Source organism: Curcuma longa, chromosome 7 (genome assembly GCF_044706935.1).
Source record: "Curcuma longa cultivar G26 ecotype Majalengka, Jawa Barat chromosome 7, ITB_CL_G26_1.1, whole genome shotgun sequence".
Lineage (NCBI taxonomy): Eukaryota > Viridiplantae > Streptophyta > Magnoliopsida > Zingiberales > Zingiberaceae > Curcuma > Curcuma longa.
This window is the reverse complement of record NC_133867.1, coordinates 3,049,451-3,065,818: the sequence shown is the minus strand read 5'-3', so window position 1 is coordinate 3,065,818 and position 16,368 is coordinate 3,049,451. Positions and strand designations below refer to the sequence as shown.

The 16,368-nt window shown below is 34.1% G+C and overlaps 1 protein-coding gene across 3 annotated transcripts; it reads right to left on the bottom strand.

Moving 5' to 3' along the window:
- Window positions 1-502: 502 nt before the first annotated feature.
- On the bottom strand, window positions 503-13,349 carry LOC141831960 (pre-mRNA-processing factor 39-1-like). 3 transcript variants are annotated; one of them, XM_074719407.1, is made up of 15 exons: window positions 12,991-13,349; window positions 11,671-12,113; window positions 11,434-11,540; window positions 9,632-9,861; window positions 9,263-9,430; window positions 8,815-8,873; window positions 8,513-8,718; window positions 7,877-8,020; window positions 7,044-7,196; window positions 6,843-6,959; window positions 5,754-5,834; window positions 5,522-5,671; window positions 2,266-2,556; window positions 1,944-2,054; window positions 503-960 (listed from the first exon to the last, which is right to left on the bottom strand). In XM_074719407.1, exons 2-15 carry the CDS (start codon window positions 12,110-12,112, stop codon window positions 856-858), a joined length of 2,364 nt encoding a protein of 787 aa, XP_074575508.1. In that variant the 5' UTR covers window position 12,113; window positions 12,991-13,349; the 3' UTR covers window positions 503-855. The 3 variants fall into 3 exon arrangements, with proteins under 3 accessions (XP_074575508.1, XP_074575506.1, XP_074575507.1); XM_074719405.1 differs by having other exon boundaries at window positions 8,513-8,873; XM_074719406.1 differs by having other exon boundaries at window positions 1,950-2,054; window positions 8,513-8,873.
- Between the last annotated feature and the right edge of the window lie 3,019 nt (window positions 13,350-16,368).

Sequence of the window (16,368 nt, the reverse complement as noted above, 5' to 3'; positions counted from 1 at the left end):
ATTCAAAAATATCAATAATTTTAACTCGAGTTTGATTCGAAATATGATTCAAGCTCGAGTTCGATTCGAATTATTTGAACCTTAATTCGAACAGAGTCAAACATAAGTTCGAATTGCATTAAATTATTCAAATTGGAGTTCATTCGAATTATTCGAACAAGCAGAATCAAACTTTAATTCAAAATGCTTTAATTCGAACAGCTCACGAATAATCGAGCACAATATTAAAGATTCAAATTTGACTCAAAAAAATTATCGAACATGTTCGAGTTCGACTCGAATTCGATAATTTCAAATACGAATCAAATATTATTCGAACGGACTCGAAAAGCTCACGAGCCAACTCCATCCGTTTGCACCCCTAGCCATGAGCATATAATTTCCATTTAAATTCCAGTGAATTACCAATGTTCCGAATATAAAAACACAAACAGGTCAAACCTACTCAACGCTCACTATAATCATGGCCGATATGCAAGATGACAGAGAAAAGACAAGAAAGTTGCACTCATGTAGATTTTACTCCATTAGTATTGAGAGTTTGTAACGTAGACTGCTCGTCAGCATTCAACAAAAATTTCTATCTACACGTTTAGTGTCATTACACAAAAGAAACTGAGTACTCAGCAGCCACAGAGAAGAAACAAGAAGCACATCACATTAAGATTAGTTTCCAGATTGGAGGAAGCATAGAAGATTGATACAGAATGCTTCCTGCTTCCACACGGCCTGCCTTAAACCAAGCACGATTTTCACATAGCAATTAAGCTCCAACTGCTTCATGGCAGCCAAAGAAGGCAGAAATAGGGTTAGCCTTGCTGACAAAACAGAAGCGTCAAATAAAATACAATATCATCAATAGCTGCCATAATATGGCTGTGGAGCAGCTATTGGTTGAGGAAATCCTGGCGCTGCTGCTGCTGCGGTTGATGGCTGTGCATAACCAGGTTGAGGATAAGCCTTCACAATCAAGAATTAGATTAAAACTTCAGTTCGAAATAACTTATATCCAACTGAAATTTTTTGCCCAATTAGAAACACCATCTAAAACTCACTGTTTGGGAATCAAAAAATAATGAGAACAAAACATGGATGATAAGCAGTGAAGCTTCACTAGAATGTCTAACTAAATATTTAAAGGAAGATCCCTGATGCTAATCAGACTTTTTCTATCCTATGATCCAAATCAAACTACAATAAGTCACAATAAACAATCTTGGAAGATACTGGAAAATATCAGTCTGAAGTACCAATTAAAAGTTAAAACACGCTAGAGGATCAAGTTAAACAAAAATGGTAGAATTATTATAGTCCTACATACAAGTCAAAATAGTCAAGATGACAATGTTGTCAATTTCATGTATAAAATTGCACCATCCGCCTGCAGTGACCTATTGGATTTTTCATCAAACAAGAATGGAAAGAATTCAACTTGCTCTTCTACAGAATGGTCCAAAACTTGCATCTCTACTGAGAAAAACTGAGTTGAAAATTGAGAATAATGGCTTGACAATACTTTTTGAGATAAGAAAGCATACAAGAATAGTTTTGAAGGTAAGCTTAAGGTTTGAATGTAAACATTATACATAATCCAAAACTTTCAATTCTGAAAGAGGAAAAAACTTTCTCCTAGATCCTACAACATTTGCCAGAAAGCAAATTGAGAAACAAAGGAATATATTATGCAATAAAGCTCAGCAAAGGTGAAGGCAGCTAGGTGAGTTTGCTTCGTGGAAACTTCAACTTGCTTTTTGGCTTCTTCATATGATAAAATTTATTTATTTTAATAAAAAATACTTAACCTTTCCCGAAATAAGAAAAAACACTCAAGGACCGAACTCCAAAAATAGAAACTGTTACACTTCTACCAATCTTAAGCATGGAAATGCTTGGAAATGAATAATCTAACAACTATTCTCTAAAAAACAAGTAGCATCAAGTACCTCCACCTGGTATGTTGGTGGATAAGCACCATACCCAGTGCTCTGAGTAGCTGATGTAGCAACTTGTGGCTGGCCAGAATTAGCATAACTTCCATATAAAGAATATCCAGCCTGAAATTGCAATTCTTGTGAGACAAACTAAAGTAGATAGGAGATAAAACCAAATGGCATTAACACCATAGTAATGCCAAAAAAACTCAAATAAAAAAATGGCAATCTCTCAAGAATTTAAGAACGATATAAAGCATTGATATTGTCCAAAGGTGCAGGACCAAAGAAAATGCCTGATTTCACAAAAAGGTTGTACACATATATAACTTACATGTGATGCATATCCAGGATTCCATTGGGTCTGTGGCTGGGTGGCCGTTGGCCAAGCAGGAGTTGTTTGTCCATAACTAGCTGGCCACTGACTTTGAACATTTGGATAGGCCCCTAACATAGACTGACCTGGTTCATGGAAGTTCTTTGCCATCTTAGCATTGTCTGAGGCAAGAAAATCTTCAGCATGCCTTTTTTTTGAAATCAACAAGCCCTTTTGACGCAAAAAAAGTAAAGCATGCCGATTGGAGGCTTTTTTGATTGACTGTGCATCTCCAAAGAGATCCAAAAACTATAGAGAAGTTCCACATTAGGCATTGAAACCAAAACAAAAATATTAAAGTTACATTATAACAGAAAATTTTAAAAAAACAAGAATAAAATATAATGACATATCCCAATACAATTTCAATAAAATATAAAACAAATGGAGGGAAATTTCTTGTGAAAGAGTAAGGAGGTGAGGAAGTATGTCCTTTATCACCCATGATATTGATAGAAAACATTATTAATAACCTAAAATTGTAAATCAATGTGATCTAACAACTATATTTCGCAATAAGACCCCATGATACCCCCCACCCCCTTGTGTCTTCATCCCCTTCCCAACCCCCCGCACTGCACCCTCCTGTTCTCCCGTTGCCAATCATCTCTCCCTCTCTCTCCCTGTTTTTCTGGAGTTCTCAGTAGCATCTCTGTGTCTCTATACATTTTGCTTGATGTGCCTCTCTATATTCACCAACCTAGACAGAGAGTTGCTAAGCAAACTATAACCCTCAATTTTACTCCTAATTAGGCCCTCAATGCACACATAAACCAAAAGTCCATGATGATACCACCTGCCCCATATCAGGTTGATTCCCCATTCCACCTTCTCCAGTGTCAGCCTCAACCAACTGTCAAGACCCACTGTTGGATCTGTACCCAGTATAACAAATCTTGAGCAGCTCAATGTTGTCCATAAATGCCTCAATCTGTATCCCCACCGATATCTAAAAGTGATCATTTCCCTCTCGACGATTGTTATAACCTAAATTGGACCTAACATGATATTGTTGTTGTTTACATCTATGCTCTAAGCATATTCTAGGTTATCTTTCAATAACTCATTTAGGTAGCAAAGACGATTATAGATTCTTTGGATTGTTTATGGTGGTCAATCATGTCTTTAACCCACATACAAATTCACATTTTTTTAATTTGCAATTTGTCTCTCTGGTGTTCTTGCAGTTCTCTGATGATATATCTTCTCCAATAGATCCTTGCATTTGTAATTTCTAATTGTGAATATGCAATTGGGTTCTTTTCCCCCTCAAGACTTTTAAGGTTTTCTCTTTTAATTCCTGCCGTATGTGTTTTGACCTTTGACCTTTGACCATTGGTTGTAGCATATGTTTTTTAGGCAAAGTTTTATATTTTAGGCAAAATATGTGGCCCACTCTTCTCTGTGACGCACTGATGCTTCAACATGTTTATACAACTGCATTTTCTTGCCATTATAAGTGTTTTGAGCTAAAATTTCATGATTTTATTGATCCTGCATGTTTTCCCTTTCTTAGTTGAATCTTGTGTGGCTTGGTTGATGTCTTTAGTTATATGATAGGGATATATTTTGTGTCATCTGTCTGAAACTCATTTCTTCATTGAGGACTTTCAAGGCTATATATAGCCACAAGAGAGCACTTGCAAGTCTATGTGCAATCACAAATGCATTTCAGGAATATCTTCCTTGGAAATGGTTTGCCATATTTTGATAAAGTGAAACTATCATTTGCAAATGCATTTCAGGAATATCTTCCTTGGAAATGGTTTGGTATATTTTGATAAAGTGAAACTATCATTTGTCAGAAGCAAATAGCCCCTCGTGTTGCCTTATTATCTTGCTTCTTGAATGCTTACCACCTAGGGTTCTACCAATTTCATTGGTGTGCTAAATTTTTCGACCTCACTAGAGACTTCTACATCATCAGACATTGCCGCCCGTCTCCAACTCAGTGTCATAAGTTTGACATTGTTAATTGTCTTGTGTGTGCAATGGAATGGTACAACATTGAATGAATGAATAAATAAATACATAGGTCAACATGATATTGAATAGTGAATATATGGCAGGGTATGAGATTATTCTACACTGGATTTTGTCATAAAATTAATATATTATGTTTCGTTTACATGCTCTAATGTGCTAGAGGAATCTATGCACACAAAAACACAAACAAATCATTTTGAACACTCACTGATTTACTCTCAAGGGCCTTTGTAGATTAGCAGATTTCTCATAACTAATAGCAGTTAAATTTGTCCTATGATCCACCCCTCTTGACTGACACAATCAATCAAGCTATCAACAAGAGAGGTACTTAGATTTATGAAGTATCAGAAGAAAAAAAAAGTTATGTAAAGTTATCAAAATTTTATGTATAATTTGCAGCCTGAATCATATTAACGATGCTATTGAATACCATTCGCAACAAAACAGCAGCAACAGGAGACTATCAAATATCAGAGGGTAAATCTAGGGGTGCAATCTCAGCAAGGGAATGCTGTCGTGCAACCTCAGTAGGCAGAAAAGGTGGTTAAGAAAAGCAAAGGCCAAAAACCTAGGTGTGCCTTGTCATCATTCCAAAGCAAGCTATTTTTCACCTGTTGGGCAAAACAATTTGTTGTTGTTGTTGTCAACTTATTGGAATTGCATGTTACATAATTAAATGTGAGTCAGGACAAGTGTCTCTCATAGTTACCCAAAAATTATGATCCAGATATTTTGAAAATGACTGCCAGTGGAAATTCTAGCACTAAATATAGTTATAAAGCATGAATTCAGCATGGAAGTGCTAAAATATTGATACAGCAAGACGTTACAGATAGAGGGGAGTAGAGAAAGAGGAGCCCTAAAAACATGAATGAAGCAGAGAAGGCAGGCAATAAAATAAAATTTAAAAAAAAAAGTAGATGAGAGCAAAGAATAAAGGATTCAATAAATTCAATTTATAAATTAATCTATATTACCTACAACCTAGGCCGATATATAGGCTTTTATCCAAACCAACAGTCTCATTCGAACTCATATAACATTAATAAATCAGATAATGGCATTCTTATTTGGTGGTGCGTTGCTAGTTAAATCATACAAATGCACTATGTTTCACACATTATAACCCATGTAGAGCAAATAATCATGAAACTATATAGAAACTGTTCTAGTAGTCCACTCAGTAGTCAGATGAAAAGTTTAATGATGTTAAAATAACCATTACCTCTAAAAAGATGTGTGATATCTCTTCTCTCTCAGTGGCACTAGCCACGTTAGCATTACCAGGATTGGGAGTAATAAATTTCTCCACCAATGAATCCAAGTAATCAACACGCTTTGGTGTTGATTGTATTGACTCTAGGTGGATAACTGCCTGGAAATTCAAAATGGGCAATTTCTTCACACATCAAGTAACAAATTAAAAAGTTGGAGCAGAATAAACTCTATAAACAAACCTCGAGAACTGGTCGTGATAGTTGCAAATTTTCAAGATGTTTAGATAAAAGTTCCCTTGCTTTTTCTGCATCGCCAACAACCTACAGAAGAGATAAAATTTAGTAGAATTTACGAATTGTTGATCAGTAATACTAGATAACTACAGTTCTAAGATGCTTAGAATTGAAAGGTTGTAACCTTAAACCATAAAAATAAGTTTTATATAGAGCATCTACGTTTAATTGACAACATATTAAAGATGAATGAAATAAGAATACACACACATGAGCACGTTCAATATGATATGATTGTCAATATTGCAATCTAGACATTAGGATATCACAATCCTAAGATTAACCCAGTCATTCCAAGCCCCAAGCAGCATAATGTGCAGAATCATTATATAAAACCTAAGTGTGGATCATAAAGGATCAAAGGAACAATGGAAACCAAAAAATAGAAAATTAATTATAAGTGAAGGGGCGAGTACAAAGAACAAAGAAAATTTTAGCTAATATCACTAGAATTGGTTTGAAGTGGATCATAAAGGATCATTGAATCAATGAAAGCAAAACCCCTAGTAAATAGAAAATCAATTATAAGTGAAGAGGCAAGTACAAAGACCAAAGAAAAATTTAGCTGATATAACTAAAATTGGTTTGAAGCGGATCATAAAGGATCATGGAATCAACAAAAGTAAAACCCCTAGTAACAAAACAATTAGAGTGAAGAGGCAAGTAGAAAAACTAAAGAAATTTAGCTAATGCAACTAATTTGAAGTGACTTAGGCATGTTCAATACTAATAGTGATATAAAGTTGAATGGAGAGACAAGATTCATGTAAGCAACCTTAACTAGATAGGACAATCATGGTCTGTTATTGTTGAATTAAAGATGGATAAGTAATTATTTAAATTAATGCAATTGCCTTTACTAATAACTGTACTACATGAATAACAGTCAACAGTATGACTGCTGGAACACAAAGAAAAGATTTGGAACCAAGTATTGATCCTTCTTACATGAGTCTGTCCCATAAACTAATTAAGAGTTGCTTCTCCAGTCAACTCAATTTCATGAGACATTGGTAATGTGAAATGAATCCTTACCAAATAAAGAAAGCGTGTGTATTGAATAAGCAACAATTGCAGAAGTTGTGAATGCTCTTTCTCCAGTTCAGCATTTATAGCACTCTCATAGATAGAAAAAGCAGCTTCTTTCTCACCCTGAAAACAGACAACCAATTGGAAGTTTACAGCAATTGCAAAGGTATAATTAAAATATCATGCTTCAGGTAAACTCTCAAGTACCAATCGATATTCCATATTTGCATATTTCACGATAGCCTCCAACAAACCAGGAGAAACTTCTGAATAAAGAAACTGGTATGTTGTGCGAGCTCCGTCAACATCTGCACATAATTCCTTGAATCTAGCAGCAAAGAGGTGAATCTCAGGTTGTTTCTGTCAAAAGAAATTAGTAAGATCACTGATTCATTATATTTTATACCACAATTTTAAATATATGAATAGAGCATAAGAATGGATGGCAACCCAGTTCACCTGCTCGGTGCAGTTTATGTCAGAGCATTGAACCACAAAAACCTTTCTGGGAAATCTAAGCAAGTAGTAATGTCATTTAATTATCACATATTTGGTTTTGTATATTTTGTTTGAAAACTCCAAGTCATGGTTTCACAAGAATTTTCACATCTCCATTTTTAAGCTTACTGCTAAAAGTCAAAGGTGTCTATCTTTGAAGAATCTAATCACAAAAATTCGTGCACATAAATTATATCTTCAGACAACTTCATTTGCAGTTTTAAAACAAACAACTCTAGTTATAAAAGTGAGCCATTCATGTGGAGCAGGTTAATTTACCAAGATGGCTATATAAATAAATTTAAGGAGAATGATTTAGCAGTCCAGAATGAGGAAAGCACAACAGATCATGAAGAAGAAACTTATGTGCCACACACACATGTGAGCACCACACAAACACCAAAAAGACAAAAAAAAACAAAAAAACTTTCCTAGTTTAGAAATGCAGTGCACTTCAAAACAATAACTGAAGGAGAGCAAATTATTAGCTGAAGGATATAAATTTAGATAAAAATGAAATATATAACCAAGAGAACAAAAACCTTCACAAAGACTTGAGTTGCCCTGGCAAGAGCATTATAGGCGAGTTCCATGCTTCCACTAGCTTCCATGCATAGAACATAACGGATCCAGAACTCCGGATAATTCGCACAAGCAATTAAACATCTTTCATACAACTTAACGACCTGCAGTATTACATGAATAAGATACAAGCAAGAAAGGTGAACCTTAAATAGATATAGGAGAAAAGCATGATCTAAACACAAAGAGAAGTGACAGAAATACTCCATTAGCTGATCAGGGAGGCCCCTCATATGTAAGGAGGGACCAACCTTGCCTGACAGATAGATGGTTAAGGGATAAGCAATAAGCAAACACCTGCATGTATGAGATTTGAATTTTAAAAACAGATATTTGATCAACACCTAATGAACCCAGAACATCAACTAACAAATAAGAGTTTGAAGTACTTAGCCTCATAGAAACCAAACATTATGCCCACGCTTTATCCTCAGTTCAATACCCCATTTTATAAGGTAGCTTCAGAGAACATACTAGCCATTAAAGCATACTCAGCCAATATGACTGAGCTGTAAGTTCAAAATCATTCCAACTGGAATTGGAAAAGCATCAAAAACATCTAGCAACAACTACAAGAAACAAAATAGACTATGTACCTTGTTGAAATCATCTCCTCTTTCGATAAAGTCAAGATAATTGTGCCAGTTTTCAAGCTCTATATCATCAAGAGACCTGACATGGAAGTATGGCCTTCTGATAGCTGTTTCAAAACCAATGATCTTAGAATCGAACTCTTTAGCTTTCTTATACATCTCTTCCCTAATATCAATATACTTCTCCAACTCCTCAGCTTCTGTTAAACCTGCACTTACAGGTTTAGAAGATTGCTCTACTACACCATCATGAACTTCACCATGAAGAGATTCCAAGCCAGTCCCCAAAGTAGAAATCACCATACCAGCTTCCTCAGCCGTGCGTATTTCGGACAGAGGGTGAGCGGTTGCCAACTCTTTGAAGCTGTAGATTATGTTTTAAGGTTAATAAGACAAAAAAAAACTAGGGGCTATATAATCACAGCAATTTGATTACAAAATTGAGAGAATATTTTCCAAAAACTCTACCAAACAAGCAAGAAAAAAACACAAAGACCAGAGCATCAGAGCCAGCTCTTCATAAAACTCAACAAAAATTAAGCATTGCAGTATATCATCAAAGATCAGATCTGTAACAATCATGCATGTAATATACTGATTAGGATTAGTACATATTTTAGTAAAACAAAATTAGAAGATATCACAGGAATGAGTGATGTGTTAGAGAGTGAACAAAAAAAACAAATGCAGCTACAAAATGGGCATATCAGCATACAAATGGAATGGTAAATCCCCTAATAATAGTTTAATTACCAGTTAAAATAGCGATCTAGTTGCTGGATTGGATTCTCCAAAATTCTGGTATAAATCATAGCTAGATTACTCCATGCCTGATGAGACTCCTCATATCTAATGTACTCATCCCACAATTGGTATGACAGATAATCTGTGCCAACATATGCCAATCCACGTTCAAACAGCCTGAAAGATAAGCATAAATAAACATGTAGCAAGTAAAAATCAAAAACTAATAAGTTTATACCAAAATAAATAAATACAAAAGGGAATATTTGTACTGTGTTGAGGCACAAATAATTAGGAAATATAACGCAAGCTAAATCTCACTAGAGAGTCATGAAACATACTAGTTTCAATGACAAACAAATATATAATATTAAGTACCTTCGGATAATATCAGGATCTTCATATGTTGAAATTGCAAAAGTACAATAATGCAGCCAAATTTCAACAGAGTAGGTAACTGCTAGAACAGCTCGCTCATACACCTCCACAACTTTGTTGACACTGTCCAACCGCCCCTCATGATCAGCATATTTCTTCCAGTATCCATAACATAGGGGAAACTCAGCTAAGAATGCATCATAAACTTTCCGAATTTTGGCAATGTCATTCTGCAGATAATTTTTTTAAGATTGGCATCAATTGAACTGATAAAATAGAAACAAACTTGAATGAAAAATCAGAAAAGGCAAGTAAATCCAACTAAACAGAACTATAAAAGCTTGAAACTCATTTGCCCAGTCCTAAAATGCATGGTACTGATTGGGGCAAATAAAGACAAATCCATAAAACTGAATATCTATTGGACAAGAACAAAAGAGTATTATTTTTCAACAAGCATTCATATGGTTATTGTGTGCTTGATTTATCTTCTTTTTAGCACAAGTTCCAGCTTGAAGCACATAGGTGGCTACTTTATACATTAAAACCCCATATTTGGTTAATTTGAACCAATTTAGAATAAATTTAATTGACTTAAAACTATAGTTTGAAATCTCACGCCATACTAGGCAAAACAGTCGAAACTTATCATTCTAATAAATTACCAAAACTCGATACAACTCAGCATCTCTGTGTCGTTGTGTCAATTATGTCGATGAGTATTGTTTCATATCGACACTCAACGCCCTTTGACATGTTAAAATTGAGATAATATTATTATTTTTTATTTTGTAATTTGTCTCCATATAAAATAATGTCAAAATCGTAGCATTCCAAATGGAAAGCAAATATTGAACTCAACTATATAGTTATCTTTTTTTTCATTTTTTTCCTACTTCCACTTCCAATTGACCACCGACACCATATATCAAAACATCGGTATGATACCAAAACAGTATTGTTCCACTCAGAGAAAACCATAAGTAATTATATTTGGTATCTTCTAACTTGTACATATTACCTTAACCATTTATTTAGAAAGTGAAAAACACTTTACATATCAATCATATGTATTTTTTACTTATGTATATGATTAATTTCAAATTGTTGGCTAAATAATGAGTATTAAATTTCATGTGTTTTACATTGTACGATTTACATATATTTCTTCTATGTGGAAGTATGAATTGTATGTGTTGATAAATATGCTTCATTGCATTATGTTAGTCATTTTATCAGCATAAACATTATATGATATTTTTAATCTTCAACACATGCGCACTAGCATACCTCATAGTCAACCATATGCTTTTTCAACCTTAGTGCACTCTTCCAGTTGCATATTCCTAATCCTGCCCATATGAACTAGCTAATGGTATAACATTTTAATGTGATAATAAATCTGACTCAGAGAAGCTCTTTTTTCCTTTTGAAAAACTACATACTCCATCATAAAAATATAAGCTTCAGCATAAGATGAAAGTCTTTATTAGGTGAGAAACAAAAACAAGATATGCATTATTCCTTACAGCCTTTGCAAATTTACAAAAGAAACCATCACAATCCTGCATTTTTGTTCCCAGATTGTAGCATCAGAAAGGAAATAATAGTGTTGTTAATACAAAAAATAATTACACACAGAAATCTTCCTTATCTATGTTTCAAATCAAACAACAAGAGCAGTTACCATCATGAAGCTACCAAGTCACAAACATTCAAAATTACTTGGATCGAATTCATTTTTTTTAAAAAAACATTGTATGCTTAACATCCAGAGATGATAAGTTGCATAGCAGAAATACCTCAGCAACTTTCTCTGTTTCCTCAATAAGTGATGTCCATGCATTGAAATCTAAACAATTCACTTGAACCAAATTCCATAACCTTTCTTCCTCAGCAGAATACACCACTGTAGAATTTAGAAAAAAGAACATCAAGATGGTAGATCTTAAAATAAGTGAAGTCTAAAATATGAAACCATAATAGATCAAAGAAAATGAACATTTTCTCATCAACACAAGGGTGGAAAGGCTAAGTACCATCTCCATACGCTTGCTCAATGGCAGCTCCACCAATGTCGCCCGACATAACTCCATTCTCAACTGCTCCAACAGTTTGATAATTGACCATTTCATTGATGCTTCCATTAACTGAACCATAACCAACGGTATCCATTGAAGTATATGTCTTGTTTTCATTGCTGATAGTGCTGTCAGTGTGCACATCAGTTGTAGAATCAACTTTGGCTTCATTTAACAGACCAACTGGAACATCTTCTGGCATCAAACTTGAATTGTTTTTGTAGGAGCTACCGCCATCAGTAATAGAAGAATTAGTCAATGCATGAACTGCAAAAACAGGACCAGAGTTTTCAACACCAAGCACACTGTCTGAATTTGTTAAAATGTGTTCAGTTGGAACATGAGTTGAAGAATCCATAGTAGCGGGTGCTTGATAAAGTAAAGGTTGACTGTTTTCCATCCTGCAATGGCAGCTTATATATTTAATTGCAGGAAGAAAAATGATAAATAAACTCGCATGCATGAAAGATCTTGGTTTGATTCCATTATAAAGTACAGACATAGTCAGTTGACAATATTTATCACACCAACAGATAAGACAATGCAGATCTTTTTATATTAAGGAACAAACTAACTGCTACACAAAGAGGTGTTTTGGGCACACAGCTTAAGTGATATGGTGTATGACAATGCATTACATGCAAGCTCTAATTATACAAGTTTAGCAAAAATAATCTGCATGAATTACACTTAACAAGATAATGCAGTAGTCAACAGGACAACAAGAGCAAGTAGAGATTCAGTAAGGTAATTTGGATTCCCATAAGAATTAGCTAATTTCTACATTGACCTCACTCGAGTTAACCACCACCCATTTAAGCTCTCAACACTCAGACCCACTATTTTTCTCTCTGTTTCTTTTCAAACAAAACTTCTAACCCTTAAAGTTTGATCCTCAACGCATTACCCCTCCCTCTAACCCTCTTCCATCCAGTATTCAGCAACTTGACAACCTACATGGAATATAAGGACCACCACATCCACTAAAACCAGCATATCACGATAGGTTATCAGGTGAATACCGTCTACAGGCAACACTTCATTCCTTTAGTGACCTCTTCTTATAGTTTCACCAGCGTTGTAATTTACCGATCAAATGCCAAATACACTGCTACAGGTGGAAGAAGAGCGCCTCCTTGCGGGCACATCACCCAAAACTTCTTCATATGAAAAACAGCAATAATCGCCAATCTTACGAACACAGACCAAAAAATACCACACCAAAACTTGCGCTATTTACAATGCTGCGGCAAGAGAGAAGAAGACAAAGACGCTTACTGTGCGCACGAACGACGAAAGAAGACCAAAGACTGTTGCTGTTACCGCTCAAGGGGGAACGGAGACTGACAATGAATGAAACAGTTTGGGGGAAAGGGGTTGCAGTGTATCCGGAGGCTACTGCGAACTTCGGAGACGACGGCGGTCGGCGGGCGGTCGACAGGATCGAGCGGTCGACGGCGCTCGGCGGGCGGTCGACGCTGCTGCGAAGGGCGTCGGCGACCAGAGCTTCTGCGAAGCGATGAAGAGACTGCGGGACCGAAAGCGAGAAAGTGCGCAGGCTGCTGCGTCAGCCGCCGGATACTGCAGGCGACGACTGGCGATCGGTGGCGAAACCGCGAGGGTGGATGAAGGAAACGTGAAGGATAGAGAGAGAAGAATCGGGAGATCAATGAAGGCAGGGTTTTCTGTTACCAACTCAAACCCTAACTCATCGAACCGCATAGCCGCAGTCCAAACCGGTTCTCTGAGAAGGTAACAAAAAATCCAGTCCAGCTCAATTTGAGCGGTTCGAATTTAAAACACATCCAAATCAATATTAAGATGGGATCAAAATAATATTAAAAATTTAACGGTGCAACCACAAATACTCTTAATTATTATGTATAATATTAATTTAATATTATTTAATTTAATTTATTTATTTAGAAAAAGTAAAACATAATCAATTTAATATTTAGTAAATTATCTTTCATTTAATTTTTTTAGAATAAATTAAATTAAATTAATAATATTAATGATGATAATAAATTAATAATATATAAAAAAATAAATATAATTTATTTATAATTTTTTAAATTTAAAATAAATTTATATATATTATAAAAAATAATTTATTAAAATAATTATTTTAATAAAATAATTCAAATAAATATAATTTATTAATTTTATTTTTTAATTTAAAATAAATTTTTATATATTTTAATTAAAAAATTCATGAAAATAATTATTTTAATAAAATAGTTATTAAATTAATAAATATAATTCGTTAATTTTATTTTTTAATTTAAAATAAATTTATAAAAAATCATTAAAATAATTATTTTAATAAAATAATTCATTGAATTAATAAATATAATTTGTTAATTTTATTTTTTATTTTAAACTAAAGTTATATATATTTTAATATAAATTATTAAAATAATTATTTTAATAAAATAATTTATTAAATTAATAAATATAATTTATTATTTTTAAATTTAAAATAAATTATTTAAATTAAAATTTATTAAATTAATTGACTCAGTTTCAATTAGGTTTAATAGTATATTTCAATTAACTCAATTTTAAAATTAGAGGGTAATCTTGGAAAGAAACTTTATTAACCTCTGGAATCATGGAAAATCTTAGGTTGCCGAAGTAATTGCATTCCGGATTTATAACTCATTTAATTTGTTAACATTGGCGATGATGCTACATTACTTGAGAATCGATCATAACATAAATCAAACAAAGGTATCATTGATAAACTTGGACAGATAACCAAGATTATTAATGATAACTATGAATCAAAGGCACCCTTAGGGATGTTTGATTCAAGATTATCATATATAATTTTAATTATATGATTATCAGGTAATCACATGATCAAGTTATAGGGAATAAAATATAATATAATATTAATTGATTCAATCTTAGGTAATGCAATAAAAACGTATTTATTTAGAGGTTCCTGACTAAGATCATCATGAGATGAACCACCAGACAATTAACTTCTGTGATGACGGAGTCGCTAAAGACCCAGTAATAGCGAGGTCGACTACAAAGCCTATGAAGTTTAAGAGGGAAAGAGTGTTCGAATGAAGGTCAAGGGTATCCTGACTCAACCACTCTAACTCTCAAGTTAGATCTCCCACTGGGGGAGGTTAAGAAGAATAACAGTAGCTTAAATTAGAAAAGTGAAGATAAATGTCTGTGTACCTTCCTTCACGAGAGAGGACTCCTTTTATAAGGTGTATCAAGGGCAGGGCATCACGTTTGCGGTAGAGAAAATGTCCCATCCTCTATATCTCATACTATAAAAGATCATTCTGTATTAATAACATATTGTGATACAACATCGTTATATGTCATGTGACCCATGATGGGAACCTGAAATTCCGCTCCGTTGAATTCTTGCCAGATAAAAATTTTTTGAAAACGGAATCTTATCAGGTAGCCCTCATATTCGATCAACTAGGAGCTTGATCGATGCATTAAGATCATTGGCGTCTTGTGTTTGGTATTCATGATCCATATTATAGAAAGAAACAATTTATGCAGCGGGGATTAAATTGTACCTTTCTTCTTGTAGGAGATATTCACCTGAAGACCTCTTGATCTTCTGCTGTATTCCTCTCCTCTTCTTGGACGTTGTGTGGGCAATGATCCTCCAAGATAACTCCACCAAAATTCTTCTATCCGATGGCAAGCAAGAGAAAAAGCTTTCTCTTCTTCTTCCTTTTCTCCTCCTTGTTCTTCTTCTTCCTTATTCTTCCTTGTCGCCAGCCCTAGCAAGCCTTAGAGACCTTGTGTGCCGTCCCTTAGCAAGAGAGGAGGGAGAGGAGGCTTGGGCGAAAGGGAGGAAGCCAAGAAGGGGGGAGCGCCAGCCCTAAAACTAAAGGAAAGTCCTTTGTTGCCGCCGGTCCTAGCAAAGGGAAAAGATATTATTTGTGTGTTCTTTCCCTCTTGCAAGTCTCCCTTCTTATAGCTAAGCCATCTTAAAAATTTTAGAAAGATTCTAACAAATTTTCTTATCCAGATTTAGTTAGAAAAATTCTAATAAAATATTTAAGAAGAATTTGTTAGAAAAAATCTAACAACCTTATCTTATCTAGATTTATTTAGAAATAAATCTCTTGATAAGATTTTATTAGAAAAAATTTAACAACCTTATCTTATCTAGATTTATTTAGAAATAAATCTCTTGATAAGATTTTGATAGAAAAAATTTAACAACCTTATCTTATCTAGATTTATTTAGAAATAAATTTCTTGATAAGATTTTGTTAGTTTCTTAATTTTCTTGTTTAAATTTTATCTTTATTTAATAAAATTTCATTAATTTCTTTTTCTTAATTAAGAAATTTTATTTTCTTTTCTTAATTTTTATGAAAAAAATCATAACAAATTTTGTCTGCGAAAGAAATAGAATTTCGTAACGAAAATTCTTAACAGAATTTTTCTCTGGAAAAATTCTTAAGAATTTTCTACCCGAAACTCTTCCAGAATTCTCTTAGGTAGATTCAAGGTTTTATCCAGAGGCTACAGTAGGGACCTAAAAGAGGAATTGGTTATGGCCTCCTGATGGACTTGGGCTTCTTGTGTTCTCCCTGAACACTCAACTCAAGTCCATCAATAATAACTCATACCACTAAAGGGTTATTATTGAACTACCAT

Excerpts from the sequence above, each read along its gene's own strand:
- LOC141831960 (XM_074719405.1), bottom strand. The coding sequence starts at position 12,112 with ATGGAAAACAGTCAACCTTTACTTTATCAAGCACCCGCTACTATGGAT. Across the intron at positions 8,021-8,512 it reads GAGGAGATGATTTCAACAAG|GTCGTTAAGTTGTATGAAAG; the intron begins GTACATAGTCTA and ends GTAATACTGCAG. Across the intron at positions 7,197-7,876 it reads CAACTCAAGTCTTTGTGAAG|AAACAACCTGAGATTCACCT; the intron begins GTTTTTGTTCTC and ends TTCTTTTGACAG.